General features: G+C 44.3%; 2 protein-coding genes and 1 long non-coding RNA gene across 3 annotated transcripts in view; 2 read left to right on the forward strand and 1 right to left on the reverse strand.

Moving 5' to 3' along the window:
- The first annotated feature begins 22 nt into the window (after positions 1-22).
- Positions 23-13502, forward strand: colq (collagen-like tail subunit (single strand of homotrimer) of asymmetric acetylcholinesterase). The gene is made up of 17 exons (XM_061820102.1): positions 23-581; positions 1350-1459; positions 2304-2390; positions 5736-5780; positions 5955-5981; positions 6691-6762; positions 7064-7126; positions 7496-7522; positions 7600-7644; positions 7743-7778; positions 7889-7969; positions 9868-9964; positions 10326-10462; positions 11198-11317; positions 11442-11568; positions 12557-12659; positions 12737-13502. The coding sequence occupies exons 1-17, from the start codon at positions 485-487 to the stop codon at positions 12804-12806; spliced, it is 1344 nt and encodes a 447-aa protein (XP_061676086.1). The 5' UTR covers positions 23-484; the 3' UTR covers positions 12807-13502.
- Positions 13503-13661: 159 nt separating this feature from the next.
- Positions 13662-17745, forward strand: LOC133500911 (uncharacterized). Its single transcript, XR_009795053.1, has 4 exons — positions 13662-16469; positions 16750-16858; positions 16934-17025; positions 17566-17745. It is a non-coding gene; the product is annotated as an uncharacterized LOC133500911 (long non-coding RNA).
- A 761-nt stretch (positions 17746-18506) lies between these two features.
- Positions 18507-19068, reverse strand: part of plekha8 (pleckstrin homology domain containing, family A (phosphoinositide binding specific) member 8) — an 8464-nt gene continuing 7902 nt past the window's right edge. Inside the window, exon 13 of the mRNA XM_061821016.1 lies at positions 18507-19068. This exon is cut by the window's right edge and continues 431 nt beyond it. The gene's annotated coding sequence lies outside the window, so the exon portion shown is untranslated.

Genomic DNA, 19068 nt, shown 5'->3' on the forward strand with positions numbered 1-19068 from the left:
TTTGTAGGACAATCCGGGCAATAAAACCAATGTGGCCTGGAGTAAACGGATACTACACTTGCTCAAGGGCTGGCCGAAAGAAAAATATGGCAATCAAAATAGCCCTAAAGCCCCCACGATAAAACGTTAAAGTATGTGCTAATGCACATGAGATCTTGTAGCAAGGCAAACTGTGGGCGAGTCGGTGCTCGGTTCCCCCCCGATGTGAGAGGAGTGGAAACAACAAAGGCACCCACCCCCCAACCCCCACCCTGCAGTAGTAGAACTCTAATATCGGCACCCATAAGCAGCTGGCAGGCCGCCTCCTGAAATTTTAGCGCGCACGGATGCGGAGGAAAGGTTTAATGGGCATTGGTGGACGTGCCCCCCTCGCGAGGGCGTCAAGACAGCAGAGCTGGAGAGGGAGGATGAAGAGGTGAAGCCGAGCGGAAGAGAGGTTCTGCTTTCGCTTCACAAATAAAGTCGGGCAACCGTGGGCGGCAGCATGACTCCTCGAGCACATGGACTCTATGTGACTCTCTGCTTTTACTATGGTTTGGCCCAATCATCTTTCCTGGACAGCTTTACTTCATTCCCAGAAGGTAAAAACAGTTGCCATTATTTGTGTGTTTATTGATGTGCGTGTGTGTGTGTGCTGAAGGGGCCCTTGAGCATCTGCATGGGGAAAATTAATGTGCAAGTTTTTTTTTTTTTTTTTTTTTTAATTTAGTAGGGGGATGCATTACATGTGCCTTTCCAAAAATAATATTTTTTTTAATTAAATGAAACTGTCAGAGAGGCATTTATTTAACAATGTTTGTTTTTTGTAGTTGAGTACAGCATGATGTCATAGATTGGATTTTTGACCTGTTCGTATTCATATAGCAAGAGCAATATTAGAAATATGTCAATATGCTGCATTGTGGGAAAAGCACAAGCTCACCGGTTGTAATAAATCTTGAATGACTAAATCAGGAGCAATCAGAACGGAATTTCAATTTGTGCAAAGGCCGAATTGTGCGCATGTTTGGACATTATTAGATGTGATTAAGTGGTCTTGTAAACGACACTTGTTGTCATATTGTTGTTGCCCATGAGGTGGACTGGAAATGCCTCTATAAATAGCTAATGCGGCGGTACCTCATGTCTGCACGAGGAATTGGACCGGTGTCACCATTTGATAGTTTGCACCTGTTTCCTGCATGCTAACTGTTTGCGGTCGAGACTCATGGGATCGCGTGCATCGGTGCCCCCAGATGTTGCCCCGTGCATGTGCATCAATGAATCGCTCCTTCGCGTTTGTACTCGAGAAAACGGCAATTCGTGTACTGTTCTTGACCTCCTGTACGTTGCCTTTGCACCTTGCCCAGCACTGGCCCCCCGGGAGCAGCAGAGGAGGTTGAACCCGTGCTGCTTAGTGAGTCCCCCGCCGCCCCCGCTCTTCCCTCCACCTCCTTCGCTTTGGCGCCGCCACGCTCATGTGAGTCCAAATCATGTGACTGCCATTCTATTGTGGAATAGCCAACGTGTCCTTGGGAGGTGTCCAACCGCTGACTTTTAAACTCTTAAGTCACAGAGATTGATAAACACATGCATGCATACGTACTGTCGCAAGATAGATGTTGTGGTATGCTTTGGATCAGGATCACAAGATGTTCCTGGCCACAGATCCCAGGTGTCAAACTCAAGGCCCGGGGGCCCGATCTGGCCCGCCGCATGATTTTATGTGGCCCACGGACGATTTTTTTTTTTGTTCAAATCTGTACCAAAATTTCAAATTGTCATATCGTAAATGATAACGTTGAGCTATTGCAAGCATTTTTGTGTGACCACACAACAATAGTTGGAAAATTCCATTACCGTTCATTTCTGACTCCAAAACTAGTTCATAAATTTCATGTGTAAATATGATGAGGCCGTTAAAGATCTTTATCGTTTCACAGCCATGAGCCATTATGACGAGCTCAGTGTTTAGAGTGGTAAACCAGGGGTCGTGAGTTTGTATCCCACTGGGGCCTCCACTCCCCGAGAGGGTTGCGTCAGGAAGGGCATCCAGCGTAAAAAAAATTGCGCCAAACAAATATGAGTTTTTCGCTGTGGTGACCCCTAACGGGACAAGCCGAAAGAAAGTTACTTACTTACTAGCCATAATGGCCATTTGAGGGAAACCGCGAGTACAATGTGCCCCGTGACAAAAAATGAGTTTGACACCCCCGCCTGCCATTGATAGTCACGTTACACACCAATTTTATGAGCGTCGGTCGATTGTGGAACAGAAGCCGTTTTGATGTCATTTTACAGAATTGTTTATTTTCTTTTATCAGGATGGTAATTCAGAGTCTCCACCTGAAGGTAAAGGTTCCCCATGTGCCCGCGGCCCCCCAGGGCCCATGGGACCCCCAGGGCCTCAGGTAAGAGCTTGCAAATTGTCAACTGGTCATTGTTTTGTGAGGAACTGACAAAGACTAGACTTTGAAGACTAAATGACTGACTCGTTTGTGTTGGAAAGACAATTACTTGGCCTACCAAGTCTCGTTAAATTTATCTAGTTATTGTTTGGAAATGGACACGATTTACTTTAGACCAGCGTTTCCCTTTTACTGAACCAAAGCATGTTTTACGTCAGAAAAATAATACAAATCATGCCACATATATGTTGCTGACAAAGAGTGAAGAAAATAAGTATTTGAACATCTTGTTCCAAGTTCTCCCACTGAGAGATCACGGAGGGGTCTGAAATTTTCATCGTCGGTGCATGTCCACTGGGAGAGATATAATCTAAAAAGAAAAATCCCGAAATCACAATGTCTTAATTTTTTTTTTTTTTAACGATTTGTGTGATACAGCTGCAAATAAGTATTTGAACACCTGTCTATCAGCGAGAATTCTGACCGTCAAATACTTGCTAGTCCGCCTTTAAAAGTCCGCCTCCACTCCATGTGTTATCCTGAATCAGATGCACCAGTGTGAGGTCGTGAGCTGGATAAAGACACCTGTCCACCCCATACAACCAATAAGACTCAAGCTTGTAACATGGCCAAGACCAAAGAACTGTCCAAAGACACCAGAGACAAAATTGTACAACTCCACACGGCTGGAAAGGGCTGCAGAGAAATTGCCAAGCAGCTTGGTGAAAAAGGGTCCACTGTTGGAGCAATCATTAGAAAATGGAAGAAGCTAAAGTTGACGGTCAGTCTCAATCGGAGTGGAGCCCCGTGCAAGATGTCACCTTGTGGGGTCTCAGTGATCCTGAGAAAGGTGAGCAATCAGCCCAGGACTACACGACAGGACTTGGTCAATGACCTGAAAAGAGCTGCGACAAGGTGACTGTTGGTAATACACTAAGACGCACCAACGATAAAAAATTTCAGACCTCTCCATGATTTCTAGGTGGGAGAACTTGCAATATAGCAGGGTGTTCAAATAATTATTTTCTCCACTGTAGATAGTTGAGCAACATACGTCATTTGAATAAATGATTGCCCGGCCAATTAAATGGAATTGGATAATTTCTCGCAGGACACCAAAGATTTTTTTTTTTTTTTTTTGACATTTGCACAAGATTGTTTTCGAAACATTCCAAATATGCTTGAAAACATTGCGGACGACTGAACGGGTAATCTCCAACTTGAGAGCTCCTGCAGAGGAGGCAGAAGAAGGACTCTCTCATGCATGGAACACAGCAGCCCATTAACGCTCTGCATTTAGCCGCAGACATAAATAGCCTTTTTCCACTGACAGTCCGGAGTGCACCTCCTGTCATTTTCTGAAACTTGATGAAGAGTCGTCTGCCTGGAAAGGGGCACTGGCTTGCGTACATTCCGGGGATTACCAAACCGAGCGCGTGGCCCTGTGTCCACTTGGGTGATGGACGCTTGTTAAAAACGTCTGTATGATTATTCTCCCGATATGATTCATTTATTATTAAATGTTTTGCTGTGGTCAACCTCCCTGGGCTACCTCAGCAGTATCAGGCCTTTTTCAATCAATAGTTGCCACTCATACCTAAATTAAAGCTGCAGCTCGCATTTCCACCTGCAGACTTCTCACGCGTACACTGTGGGGGATATTAATATAAAGAGCCCTATTTTCGTAAATGGTGTAAATCTGCCGTGACAGGTGGCGCGACCGTGCGCCAGAGGCGGGTTAGACCAGTGTCGGTGATTTCGTTGACAAAAGCAGTCCGGTAGAGCCGAAGGTGGGCGGGCTGTGTCGTCGTGGGAGCGTTTAGAGCCCTCTCCAATTGCTGCCAATCAAAGCAGCTACTCTTATTGCCTTTAAATGCGGCTCAACTGACAGTCTCCACGGAGACAACTCTGCGTGGAAGAGGATGATGTCTGACTGCAGCCCCCCGTGCATGAATGGAGGATTGTGGCTGTCAGGTTGTCGTGGCAACAGACAGTGTGACTGAATATACAAACTGAACTTGTTAGAAAGGCTGGGGACCTAAATCAATCAATGACACATCTAAAAAAAAAAAAAACAGCAATAATGATTGTTTCTTCATCATTCCTAGGAATTTACAATGTCCCATGGGATACTCATGTGGTCCTTGGTGGCTACGCTGTTTTTGGTGACCCTTGCGTTAGGGGACCCGCTTCAAAAGTCCCATTTAAATAGGAAACTACCGTCATTTACGGCCTACAGAGCGCACCAGATTATAGGCCTCACCCGGTACATTTGTAAAGAAAATACCATTTGCTACATACATAAACTGCACCTGTGTAAAAGCCACAAGTGCCCACATTGAAACGCGAGATATTTACAAAGAAAGACGGTACACAGAGTTTTCAAAGTTTTAATATCTTAACCAACACGGTAGCACAAACAGGGCTGGTTAAAAAAAACAAAAAAACAAACATACCGGCAATAACGCCGCAGAAACATGCTAGCGTGGCGCTAACAGGTTTAAAAAAACACCAGTAAAAATCACCGAGACGCGGCAGCAGCACGCTAGCACAGCGCTAACATGGCCGGTTAAAAAAAAAAAAAACAAAAAAAAACAAACATACCGGCAGTAACGCCGCAGAAACATGCTAGCGTGGCGCTAACAGGTTTAAAAAAACACCAGTAAAAATCACCGAGACGCGGCAGCAGCACGCTAGCACAGCGCTAACATGGCCGGTTAAAAAAAAAAAAAAAAACATACTGGTAAAAATCACTGAGACACGGCAGTAATACAGCAGCAACACGCTAGCACAGAGCTAGCGCAGCGCTAACAGGGCTGGTTAAAAAAAACATACTGGTAAGAGTCACTTCCTCGGCATATAAATATATATTCCACTGGTCTCACTCTTACCTTTTCCGCTCGAGTGCCCCCTTGAGGCCGTTAGAATAAAATGCACAAATTAGCCGCATCACCGCATAAGCCGCAGGGTTGAAAGCGTGTGGAAAAAAGTTGCGGCTTATAGGCCGGAAATTACAGTAGTACATCAGTGATGGTAAAAGTTGCGACAGGCTTTGTATGTCGGGGAGGAGCCAGGTTAAATTTGGGTCGTTAGTGGGAGTTATGGGTAGCGTTTGCTCTATTTGGATATACTCTCACACAGACATACTTTTGGGAACTTTTTTTTTAGAATCTAGCAATAAATCTAGCAATATCAATTTAAAATTCTGTTAAACTGTTTTGGCATCAGAGTTTGGGTGCATTTTCCATTTACATTTTGTGGCAGGACTCACTACTCATCCCTGTTGCATACCTTGGGATTACAGTACTGTACATCCTGATATGACAGCGTCTTTTATTTGTTTTACAGGGCCCACCAGGATTACCCGGGATCGGAGGATCCAAGGGAGAAAAGGTGAGAAGAGTTTCCTCCATGACATTCGTGCCACTGACGATACATGATCACGCGTGCTCATTATTTTTGTGAGCTCAATTTGTCTTGGCCTGCAGCCCAAGATGCTGACAGATGCTAGTTTGGAAATGCATTAACGGCGTCTGTCCTTGTCCCTCCTTCACATCCTGTTGTCAGGGAGAAATCGGAAGACCTGGACAAAAGGTGAGCGTCTCTCCGTTAATCACCAGTTAGCCTTGCGCTAAGTGGATTTGCGGAAAAATGAGATTCAATGTCGCTGACTGCTTTGCGAGCGGGGCCAACCTTGACGGGAGACGGAGTACACGCGCGGCAACCGCGTTTGAAAGCTGCAGAGCTCACGCGGGGTGGGTCTCAAAGTCGTCCACTCAAAGGCATTCGGGACGGCTCGCGTCATGTTGCACATCGACGCGGATCGAAGGACGCCTGTGTGCGCAAAAGCTCGGGTGTTCGGTGCGGACCCCCACCCCCCGGCGCGAGACTCAAATCCCCGTTCGGAGAGCTCCAACGGCGGGCGGTCTGAGCGAGCAAGCGTTTGCAGCACTGCAGTGCAATTTAGCTTAGTGGCCGGAGCCGGCTCATAAATCATTTTATTTCCCACAAGCAGCGGCTCCCGTTCTATACACGGGCTATCATTTAATTAAATATGGCAAAGTGACAGCGCTCGTTAAAATCAGTCTTCCCCTACATGCGCAGGACTTGGATTCGGAACAACGTCTATTAAATACTGAAGCGAGCAGACGGACGTCCTTTTGCGACAAATACTTTCTAGATTTGATTTGAACTTCAATTCCGTTGTACCGGTTCGATTACGAGCTTTTATTTCTTATAAATGTCCCAATTTATAGTTTATAATTTATTCAAATGTCATGCCCCCCCCCATCGCCTCTGTCAGGGTCGGACTGGTCTCCCTGGACCTCCAGGAAGGCAGGGACCAGTTGGATGGCCAGGACCAAGTGGGCCCAAAGTGAGTAAGTCAGATCTCTTTCTGTAGATGCTGTATGTTGAAAACAGTCCACAATATATATATATTCCAGATAATATTCCACAATTATGTAATAAGGATGTCATTGATCAATCAGAGAATGATTAAATTCACCTACTTTCTGTTGGAAAATTAATATTAGTGGGGGCAGGAAACTGATCTTGTGGTCAAAACATCTGTTTTATAGTTCTGCTTCAGTCCATAATTCATCAACATTCTTAACCATGTAATTTATTCAATTCAAGCCATATCTCACGCTGTTATTATTTTTCTCTTTGGTCAGGGAGAGAAAGGTGATGCGGGACTGATGGGTCTGCCTGGCGGCAGAGGACCAATGGGACCCAGGGTATGTGATTTCCACGTTAATATTAAATCTACACTTTACGCTTCTGTCTACCGGACCCTACAACCCACGGGAAATACGGACCAAGCCGGACCGCAAAGAGAATTGAGCCCCATTATAATTAAAAAAACAACAAGTTTTTTAAAGGATATTAACTTATTTTTCTAACCGTCAAGAATTCTCAAATACGTGGCAACAAACTGCCACTAAGTGTTTGTGAGGAAAAAAAAAAAAAAAAATGACACCAAAAAAAGTGTATAAAAATATTCCACGGCGATGTTAATCCGTGGCGACCGAATGAGTGAGCAATGAGTACGCGTGAGTCCACTGTACATTTTTTCAACATGCATATAATACTTGCCTGTATTTTAGGGTTTACCTGGATATAAAGGTGAAAAGGTACGCGAGTCTTTAAGCTCTGATGGATTGACAGCAAAATTATATTAAATCGGACCCTCCCGCGTTTTCTCATCCAGGGTTCCGGAGGGGAACACGGCGAGAGAGGCTCCAAAGGCGACAAGGTGCGTACAACACCAGGACAGTTGCTGTAGGCATTGAGGTATTTGGACATATTTGATGCATGTACTCTCACCATCTTGTACTTTTTCCATCTCTTCAGGGGGCAATGGGTTTCCCTGGGATGCTTGGACAGAAAGTGAGCGCCATTTTCTCAGACATCGTACCCCACCCCCCTCCCCACCGGCTTTACAAATTATTGATGATGTTGTAACGTCGATCATTTTCTCCGGTTTTATGTTTGCGCAGGGAGAAATGGGTCCAAAAGGAGAACCCGGCGTTTCAGGAAACAGAGGACCCACTGGTCGACCAGGCAAGAGAGGCAAACAGGTGAGATGCCCTCAAGAAATAATATAGCATTTTTTTTTTTTTTTAACTACAGCAAAGCCTCGGTTCTTGAACGTCCCCGTTTTCCAACAAATCGGTTTTCGAACGAAAATTTCAATTTTTTTTTTTTTTGCTTCTGTTTTTGAATGAAAATCGGTAATCGAACGCCCCCGACAAAACCCGGAATTGACATATTGCGCACAGCCAGACCGGCTGACCCACGACGCGCTTTGTTATGAATTCCCACGCCACCAAAAAAATGGAAATGACATAATGCGCGCGGCGCAAGCAGCTGACCCACCCACGACGCGTTGTCAATTGTCAATTCGAACGCCCACTGAAAAAAAAAAAAAAAAAAAAAACGGAAATGGCATAACGCGCGCAGCGAAACCAGCACTCTTTTGTTATTCTGTATAACGCAGCGTCTGTACACAGACGTGTCCCGGTAGTGACTGTGGTTTTTCTTCTTATCGAGGACTACCGTACTAACCCCCAATCATGCCTCCAAAGAAGGCAAGTTGCTTATTTAAGTTTTTCTGCACTTTTATTAATAAAAATAGTTTACAAGGCTACAGTTATGGCAATGTACTCCTAGCCTAGCGTACTCTACTACTAAAGTATATATTTTAGGCAAAAAAGAAATATATATTTCTTAAATTATTTTATGATATAAAGTATTTAAAATATACATGTATTTCTACTAAGCAGTTTATTATCAGAAAAAGCTAAAAAAAATGCTTTAAATAGCCAAATTTTTTAGGCTTGGAACGCATTATTTATTTTTAAATTCATTGTCATGGGGAAACATCGATTCGGTTTTCGAACAAATCACTTCTCGGATGGTTTTCAAAATGGAACGGATTGCGGTCGAGAACCGAGGCATCGCTGTATTTGATAAGATGTGTAATGTTTCCCAACCTTTATTGAGTCGCCAATTTTAACATTGATAAAAGTCTCTTGGAACACCACCAAACAAAAAACGCCACAGCGAGTGCAACGATTGAAATAATGATGATGATCGGGTTACTCACAGATTTAGTTGGTGTGAAATTTTAGCCTTTTTAATTGAACCAAAATCTAATCCAGTACAGTACAGTACTGTACAGGACTCTGAGGCATCAGTGAGCTATGAATAAATGGCGACAGGTGGGCACTCGGGGTTATTATACCCTCGGACGTGTAATGGAAGATTTAATTGTCCTGCCTTTCACTGTGCACTGCTGGCGTACAAGGCTACAGAAAGATATTTTTGTAAGAAATACGAGTGATCCATTAATCAATCAAGTGAAATTTGCCACCGTGCCCACGAGAACATTTTATGGCACACTAGCGTGCCACGGCAATCTGGTTGGGAATCACTGCAGTGATTTATTTGTCGGTGATAGAAATATAATAGGCGCAGCTGGTAAAGCGTTGGCCTCACAGTTCTGAGGTCCCGGGTTCAATCCCAGACCCGCAAGTGTGGAGTTTGCATGTTCTCCCCGTGCCTGCGTGGGTTTACTCCGGGTACTCCGGTTTCATCCCACAGCCAATTAAAAAAAAAAAACATACCGGTAAAATTCGCTGAGACACGGGAGTAACACGCTACCGCAGCGCTAACAGGGCCGGACCGGTAAAAGTCACTTCCTCGGCACATATATTCCACCGGTCTCTTACCTTTTCTGCTCAAGTGCCACCTTGCGGCCATTAGAAAAAATGCACAAATTAGCCGCATCACTTCATAAACCGCAGGGTTGAAAGCGTATGAAAAAAGTTGCGGTTTATAGGCCGGAAATGACGGTACTCCTAACATTTACATACGGTCGTGTTCGTTATTTGTTGTGTCTGCTAAGAATAGAATATGAGAGCATGCAAGAGTTACGGGCGTGAAGCATGTTGTGTATTTTTGGCTCACGTTGCAGGGAATGAAAGGAGACTCGGGCAGTGGCGGTCCAAGGGGACCCGCGGGTCCACAGGGATCTCCCGGACTTCCCGGACCTCCTGGTCCGCCTGTCACAGGTGACGACTCTCGACACACCCCCCCCCCCCCCCCAACTCCGCAGAGGGAACGTCAAGTACTTTTTTTTTTTTTTTGCGTATCTGTGCAAAGTGGCAGAATGCTCAGTCAGAGATGCACGCAAAGCGTCTGGCACGGGCCGCAGCCAAGCGCCGCGTCAGCAGAAAGCGGCCAAGACCGGCGTGAGGAGAAATCTAATCTCCCGAGGCGAAGCGAAAATGCTCGCGTCGTGACATCATCCGGCTGCAACGGGGCAGACTGGCTTCCGTTACAGTTCTCGGTCACATTCTGAATTGGTTTACTAATATACGGCTCAACACGGGCCACAAATAACCGCTTTCCTGTTCTCCCTTTGCGTTTCAGCACTTCACATGGTCGGAGTCAAAGGTGCCCGCGGGCCGCCCGGCCAGCCCGGACAGTGTAGCTGCAGCCCTCCTCGTGGTTCTCTGTTAGAAGATTCTCACTCCCGAAGAAAGGCTCAGAGTCTCAAAGTACCCGCGGTGAGCCGAATGTACCGGTACTCCATTTTGCGCTTGACAGATGTGATGTTTTATCGTATAAATCCAGGGGTGTCAAACTCATTTTTCTCGCGGGCCACATTGTTGTTCCGGTCTCCCTCAGAGGGGCGTTGTGACAGCGAAACAATACAAATATTTATTCGCCTTATCGTATTGACATCATCAATTGATGATCTACTTTTGGAATCAGAAATCAAGGGTAATGTATTTTTTTCAACTATTCATGTTTGGTAACACAAAAAATGCTTGCAAAATCTATCTATCTGTCTGTCTGTCTGTCGTTTATGATGCGTGAAAATTTGGAGTTTTTGTACAAATTTTTTTACATGAAAAATTGAAATCGACACTCTCGATTTGGACGCGCGGGCCCCATGAAATCATGTGGCGGGCCAAGTCTGGCCCCCCGGCCTTGAGTTTGACGCCTGTGCTTTATACAGCATAGCGGACCCCCATCAAGCCCCGCCACGAACAAAGCAAAGCAAATTTATTTATAAAGCGCAATTCATACACGAGGTTATTTATGATGTCACTCATAACTTTTGATGTAAATATGTAGAGTAACAATAGTCTGAGTCGGAGAGAATAGTCATTTTGGCTCTCTCCCGGTTCACTATTGAGGAACAAAGTTCCAGTATTCTGTACGGATGTAAATCCTTTCCATTTCACCAAGTTTCACATTTTCTCCCCACAAATGGAAATGATGTCTTTCCCGTTCAGATCTTTGTGGTGAGCAACGAGGAGGAGCTGGAGCGCCTTCAGACAGAGAATGCGTTCGCATTCCGCAAAGATCATAGAGCTCTCTATTTCAAAGACGCCGACGGATGGTTTCCTGTTCAGGTACACGAGTACACTCAAACGTCCTCCATGATCAATCTTTCCCTTTTAGAATTTTTCTTTTTTTATTTGGGTCAAAACGTCTGTTCCGTTTGTTGCTCAAGCCTCTTAAACGTTCCCGTTCCAGATGACGGCCTTCCAGTCTATGGAGAACCCGCCTGATGAGGACGGTTACTGCGGCGACGGCGTCGTGCAGCGCAAGGCTAGCGAGGAATGTGACGACGGCAACAAAGTTGTCACCGACGGCTGCGTCAGTAAGTTTGAGGATTTGGACTCTTACAAGAAGAGACTATTATCCGAATTATCCGTCGGACTCGGAGGATGGCCTTGGTTCCCAATCTCTGTCCCAGTTCATCTCAACGGTGTTTAATAGGGTTGATATCAGGGGTTTTCAAATTCCGCACTTTAGGGGAAACTCAATGTTCTCGTCTTCATTGTGAAAAGTTATGAAATTGACCAAATTTGGATATGGGAGATTTTAGCCTGATGCCAGCAATCTGGGTACAAATTTTTAGCAAGAATCATAGAAGTTAACTTGACTTACTATGGCGGGCCGGCATTGAGCCCTGGCCTTTGAGTTTGACACCTGTGATTTAGTGGAATAGGATTTCTCGACATATTTACAACTATGGAATCAAGATACCGTAATTTCCGACCGATAGAGCGCACCTGGTTACAAACGTCACAGAGTACATGTGTAAAGGAAATACCATTTGGTACATACAAGTGCATACTGCATTGGAACACGAGATATTTACAAAGAAAGACTGTACACAGAAATAGTTTAACGCTAGCGCGGGGCTAACGCTAGTCCTAACGCTAGTGCTAACGCTAGCACCGCCGCTAATGCTAACAGGGCCGGTTAAAATAAAGCTTAACAGTAAATATCACTGAGACACACCAGTAAGACAGCGGCAACATGTTAGCACAGCCCTAATGCAGGGCCGGTAAAAGTCATTTCCTCGGCACATATATTCCACCGGTCTCATTCTTACCTTTTCCGCCCCCTTGCGGCAATTAGAAAAAAAAAAAAAATGCACAAATTAGCCACATCACCGCATAAACCGCAGGGTAGAAAGCGTGTAGGAAAAAAAGTCGCGGAAATTGAGGCGCATGATTTGTAGTACATAATCATTTTGGGTACAACGGAGCGAAATGGTTTAACCTAACGATAGCATGCTAATTTTGCACCTGCGGAACTAGAACTTGTTGTTGTTCTTGGCCCTTGTCTCCTAATCGCAGAGTGTAAACTTGCCTTCTGCGGCGACGGCTACCGCCATGATGGCGCTGAGGAGTGCGACGGCAAAGACTTTGGCTACCAGACGTGTCATACTTACCTGCCGGGGTGAGCGTTTTGGAGGTCTTCCAAAATCTGCATTTGACCGGCCGCATTTGACATGACTGTCTAATTATTACTTGCAGGTCATACGGTCACCTGAAGTGCACGCCGTACTGCGCTATCGATTCCACTAACTGCAAGTACTTCACCTGACTGAGAAAGCCGGACGTCGATTTCCGCGGGACACAAACTGGGAATATAAAGTCATTTTCATGCCAAATAACAGAACAAACAAGCAAAGACGGACGGGGAAGACGCAGCAGACCAAGCGAAGTCAAGCATATACTGTAGATAACTCCCGTGTACTGCTGCCGTGTTGAATCCCTCGGAGCGTCGCTATATACTCTACGCGGAGGGGACACCTTTCACCTGCGCGTCGGAAACAGCGGGACAGCTGCGCTCCGTCTTAACCGGCTGGATTTAAGCCCGAGCACGCCTCGATGGACACAAATGCGTCTGGCAACAGATGCCCGCCGGCCGTGCTGAGAGACTTTGCCGGGGGACGTCACAATCGTTACCCAGTTACCGTAATTTCCGGCCTACAAGCCGCGACTTTTGTTAGACGCTTCCACCCCTGCGGTTTATGCCGTGACGCGGTTAATTTGCGCATTTTTTCTAAGGGACCCAAAGGGGGGCACTCGAGCGGAAAAGGTAAGAATGAGAGCGGTGGAATGTATGTGCCGAGGAAGTGACTTTGGCCGGCCCTGTTAGTGCTGCGCTAGCGTGGTCCTGCTGTGTTACTGGCGTGTCTCACTAATATTTACCGGTAAGTTCTATTTTAACTGGTCCTGTTAGCGTTAGCGTCACGCGAGCGTTAGCGTCACACGAGCGTTAGCGTCACGCGAGCGTTAGCGTCACGCGAGCGTTAGCGTCACGCGAGCGTTAGCGTCACGCGAGCGTTAGCGTCACGCGAGCGTCACGCGAGCGTCACGCGAGCGTCACGCGAGCGTCACGCGAGCGCTAGCGTCACACGAGCGTCACGCGAGCGTTAGCGTCACGCGAGCGCTAGCGTTAATCTCTTTCTGTTCACCGTCTTTGTAAATATCTCGTGTTTCAATGCGGGCACGTACTGTATGTATGTACCAAATGGTATTTCCTTTACAACCAGCTGCGCTCTGTAGGCCGGGAATTGCGGTAATATTGGAAGAAAAACAAAACCCACACATATGGAAAAGAGAGCGGACGGGAGCTCCACAGCTGCGCCGAAGGCGTCGGGCCTTGGGCCTTGTGCCGGTGCAGCCGCGTTTGCATGAGGCTGGCCTTCATCAAGCATGTATCACTTGACCTCTTACTGGTTTCCACTTTCTACTCTTAAGCTCACATTAACATAAGCAGGGATGCAAGTCCAACCGATATCCTCCGGTACCGGTCCTACGAGACTGTTATACAGCGCACTGGCGACACGGGTGTGGTGCTTCTCGACTCCACGCACACACACATACACTCACGCATTTGGTCACAAACCCAAGAACAATTCTCAGGAAGAAGCGGGTCGCGCGGACTTTCACCAGCGTCCACGCACAGAAACCCCGACAAGGAAAACAAAACAAAAACAACAAAAAAAAGAAGATATGCAGCGGGAAATTCTGTGACATCGACTCGCCATCAAATATTCCGCACACACTTGAAACATATTTCAACCGATTAAAAGGCACTTTTTGAATACATATTTGGAACACAAACAAAATCCACTGCATGGAAAATATGTACAGTAGTAGTAATAATGGAATAATCCCTACCTTTTATTGAGCCGAGGCACATATTTGACATTAGGAAAAGCTCAAGGCACACCACCTGACAAAAAGATGTAAATGTTGAAAAATATAAAATCTATATTTATTTTTTTTGCGAGGGGTGACCCCAAAAACGTTAAATGATGGTTCATCCCCAACTTTATGGCTTCAAAAAAGAAAACAAACATTCAAATGATGATTCAGTGCATTTATAATGCGCATTAATTATCCGCTGATGTATTCATTTTTTTTTCCATTTTTTTTTTTATTTTAATTGGGGGGCTTGGGGGGGAAGCAGCAATTTATCCCGGAAATTAAAACAAATACAATTACGGTGGACATCACTTAGCTGCAGATTTTCACTATTCACAGTTTGGCTTAGTCTCCCCCCCCCCTACTCACAATAGACTGTTTTCCACCACGTGACTACATCCGAGGCACGCGGCCATGTTGGATGGGTTCACTCGACTGACTCTATTGCTTTTGCATACAGGTCGAGTTACACAAATGTTCGTACGACTGTTAAAAGTGACGCATGATGGCTAAAAAGACTGTCTACGCGAATTTACCCGACCAAAATGGCAACCGCGTTCTAAACCTGAAGGTGTGTGACGTCAGTTGAAAACAGTCTATACCGTCTTCCAAATAGTAGAAGAATCTTCTGATGTTGCTGGCCCAGATAATGTAGATGAACAAATGCAAGAATTATATCAATAAATCCATTTCCAGTTTGATCATTCCCATAGCACACCTGATCATCTTTCATGGCGCAGTGGCTGGGGAATCATCAACCGGAAGACAAACAAAACTTTATTTTTAAATTGAAAAAAAAAAAATGTTAAAACCGTCCTGATGAGTACATAGTGTCAGTCATTTGTCGTGTACTCGCTTGCAGAATTCCGCAGCCTCGGGGAAAAATTAAACTTGACACCGATAACGTTTTGTGCGCTCTCCAACAACGCTTGCCGACAGAGGCATGTCTTTATGTAAAAAAAATTAATTTCCGGTGGTGGGTGGCGCATAAGCACGGCGTCGTTATAAACCACATTGATAGGCTGCGTAAGGACTGTAACATTTGTAAATGAGAGTGTACCCCTTTAAGAGCGGACGGGGGCAGTGCAAGGTAAACTAGGAAGAAGAGCCAGGCTGGCGTCTTTTTTTTTTTTTTTCAAGGCACGCCGTGATGTGATCAACCAAAACACGACAAATGACTACCATCGTGTAAGATTAGCTGATTTTCCTCAGGCGCGGTGGTTTCAATACAAATTAGAGGCACAAGATGGGGGCACAGACGGCAGATTTTTCAAAAAGATCATTTAAATCACGTAGTAATACACCTGTCAAGTAACACCGACAAACTCAACACGTATGACAAAGAGTGATTTTTATTTTATTTTGATTGCACACGCCCCCTCAAATAGCTCTCCGTACATTTAAATGCCTTTTAAATATGTGTCAACAGACACAAAAAATGTATGTTTAACAGGAAAATCTGCATTATATCAGGACCACGATAGGTGAACGGCAATATAGCGAGGGATTACCCGCACTAGGCGTGAAACTGTTACGTTCTTAAACTCAGCGCACAGGCGAGGCCGCAATAGGCCGTAGCTGCTAAATAGGCAAGCGAGCCGTTCAGTGGTCCTTACTGTATTTATCTTATTACCTCGTTATCCAGTCTTTGTGTTTTACAGTCAAGTGTGTGTACTGTAGAAGTGTAGGATGACAAAAAAAAATATGAATAATGATCATAAAAGTAGTCGACATAAGCTTTTACTGTCCATAAGCTACAAATGCCGAGGGAGAGGTCGCCTCCCTCTTTGTCAAAGGTACAAACTCCAAGACTGTTACTGTGTTGTGTCCGCATGCACGCGCTAATGTGATTGTTTTTCTTTTTGTAACTCATCAGCAAAGCGGGCGTCTTAAGAAACGTGTAGCAAAGCGCAGAGGTCACGCGACGCGGCAGGTTGAAACGCGCGGCGCCGAGCGTTTTCCCGCTTGTGACCTTTTGACCCGCGCTGTACCCCACACAACGCAACGCAACACGCATGATGTAGTAACGCTGTAAGGCTTTCCATAAAGTGTAAGTATGCGCTGTGACTGGGACCCGAGAACAATCGTTAACGTGTCGTTATAACTCTCATATGATTTACACGGATGTTCAAAGAAATACAATAAAAGTCAAAACTTCCGAAAATATGTCTGTTTTTATATCTTGCACTTAATTTTTATTTTTTGAAATATTTTTCCATTTTTTTTTTTAAATTTTAAAGGATTAAATTAATGATTTATTAATACTATTATTTAGTAATACTAATTTATTTAAAGGATTTTAAAGAATATTTATCATTTGTTCCGTCCAGCCATTTTCTGTGCCGCTCGTCAAAATGCGGAGCGCACCCTGGCGTGGTCTCGTTTCCGCCATCACCGAGCGGGAGGGAACCCGACCCACGCCGGCCACGTGACGCTCAGGTCGGTCAATAAATGTGATTTATTCGCAATTATCATCAGTGACTAATATTTTCAATTTTTTTTTTTTTTTTACAGAGAATCAATGTTACCGCTGAACAGAAAGGATTGCCGGATTCAAACCCACAACCTCATAAATGTGCGGCTGATCTGTTCATCGCTGTTTCACGGTACCACCTTGAAATCATGTTATATAAATTGAGTTATTACACTGTAATTAGGGCCCGATTTAAATTGCTTATTTTTTTCTTTTTTTTAGGCTGATATCAATATTTGATAGAATCAAATTTCCATAAGTGATTAAACAGTAGATACATTTTTAAAAATATCTACAGTGACTAAAAGCAATGATTGAGCTTCAAACCCTGAACCTCAGAACTGTGAGGCAGACGCTTGTCCATGGCGCTGCCCAGGTCAATTTTGATAAAGCACACATAAAAAAGAAAAAAAAAATCTGTCTTCAAATTTGAGGATGGCGCTAAAATGCACCATATTAATGACCATTAAAATTCTGAATGAAAATGGAATATTTTTAACAATTTTTTTTTTTTTTTTTTGCACAACTTGCTGTTCTCCAACAAGGACCCAAATGGCCAAATTCACAAATGAGTGAAAAACAACTGGAAAAATGTATCACAAAACTTCTCAAACAAGATAAGATGGTGTAATGAAAATGAAGATAACTACTTTTATTATTATTATTATTTTAGGTGATATTTGTATTGGCAGCAGTCAGCAAGACGAAAGCCGAGCGTGAAAGCTCCCCGATGGCCGCCCTCGCTTGCAGTACGTCCGTCCAAGAGGGTTCTGACCCCTCTCGGAAACTGCTGCGTCCAAGTAAACCGGCTACATATTTTTTTGTTGATGTTGTTTTTTTTTCCCTGAGACATAACCCGATCGTCCCTCCGGTGTCGAGTCAGCAGACGCTGATGCGCTCGGGCGCTGGGCAGCGGGCCAGCGTCGCGGGGAACGCGGGCCAGTAACTCGATTACGACTGCGCCACGTCGTCACTTTTGTCCGAATCGAAATGCGAAGACGACATTTTAGGACGGGAAACGCGATAGACAAGCTGAGCCCGTAAAATAACTTTTTTAACGCTCCAGTGACGCCGCTGTTCTCGACCGCGATCCGTCCAGGAAACGGTTCGAGAAGTGATTTGTTCGAAAACCGAATCGATCTTTCCCATTACCATGAATGGAAAAAGAAATAATGCGTTCCAAGCTTTTAAATTTTTTTTTTTAGCTTTTCCTGATAATAAACTGCAAGGAGAAATACATGTATAGTTTAAATACTTTATATAATAAAATAATTGAAGAAATATATTTTTTCATAAAATATATGCTTTAGTAGTAGAAGTATATTTTTTCGGCAGCATGGAAATTCACAACAGAGCACGTCGTGGGTCAGCTGGTCTGGCCCTGCGCAATATGTTATTTCCGGGTTTTGTCTGGGGCGTTCAAATACTGATTTTCGTTGGAAAGCAGAAGCAGAAAAATCTCAAAATTTTGCTCGAAAACCGATCTCTTTGAAAACGGGGACTTTTGAGAACCGAGGCTTTACTGTATTTTGAAACTCTCTAATGCTCGACATTGTCTCTGTTGAAGGATGAAAAACAAAAACACTTGATTACCGAAAGAGGATTATTATTATTTTTTTTTTTTTTATTAAGTACATATCAAATATTTCCACACATATATGTAAAAGCACCCGAAATATTCCAACAGCACAATTTAATGAATTACATCAGCAACCATATTCAAATTGTGCAAGTTGACTGCATGTTAAAAAAAAAAAAATGACAAGGTCTTATAACCATGAAAAATAATGCTTGACTGGCTCATAAGTAATAAGTTAGCACACATGACAACACACGTGGATGGACGAGATTAGAACATATTTTCCACTTCATAAAATAGGATTATTGAGTTTGATTCAAGGCGGTTATCGCGTCTTCAGATGGAAACGAGATGACACGTTAATAACTTATGACGAAATAAATAAAAATGCACACTACGCACTGGCCTGTTGAGCAGATGTCGGTATGGTCGTGAGCATGTTCCGCATGAAAATCTTATTTTCCATCTTCCAGTGTTAGGGTGCTAAAAGCCGTCCTCGTTGGTCCCTCATAAGAGTTAATTTAAAAAAAAAAAAAAAAAAAAGCATTTTTGTTCAAATTTGAAAGACTAAAAATACGCAGTGCAACATTAGCGAGT

The sequence above is a fragment of the Syngnathoides biaculeatus genome, chromosome 5 (genome assembly GCF_019802595.1).
Source record: "Syngnathoides biaculeatus isolate LvHL_M chromosome 5, ASM1980259v1, whole genome shotgun sequence".
NCBI classification, from domain to species: Eukaryota; Metazoa; Chordata; class Actinopteri; order Syngnathiformes; family Syngnathidae; genus Syngnathoides; species Syngnathoides biaculeatus.

Coding starts and splice junctions, on each gene's coding strand:
- colq (XM_061820102.1), top strand. CDS start 485: ATGACTCCTCGAGCACATGGACTCTATGTGACTCTCTGCTTTTACTAT. Junction 1,460..2,303: donor TTTGGCGCCGCCACGCTCAT/GTGAGTCCAAAT, acceptor TTCTTTTATCAG/GATGGTAATTCAGAGTCTCC. Junction 11,318..11,441: donor ACGGATGGTTTCCTGTTCAG/GTACACGAGTAC, acceptor TTCCCGTTCCAG/ATGACGGCCTTCCAGTCTAT.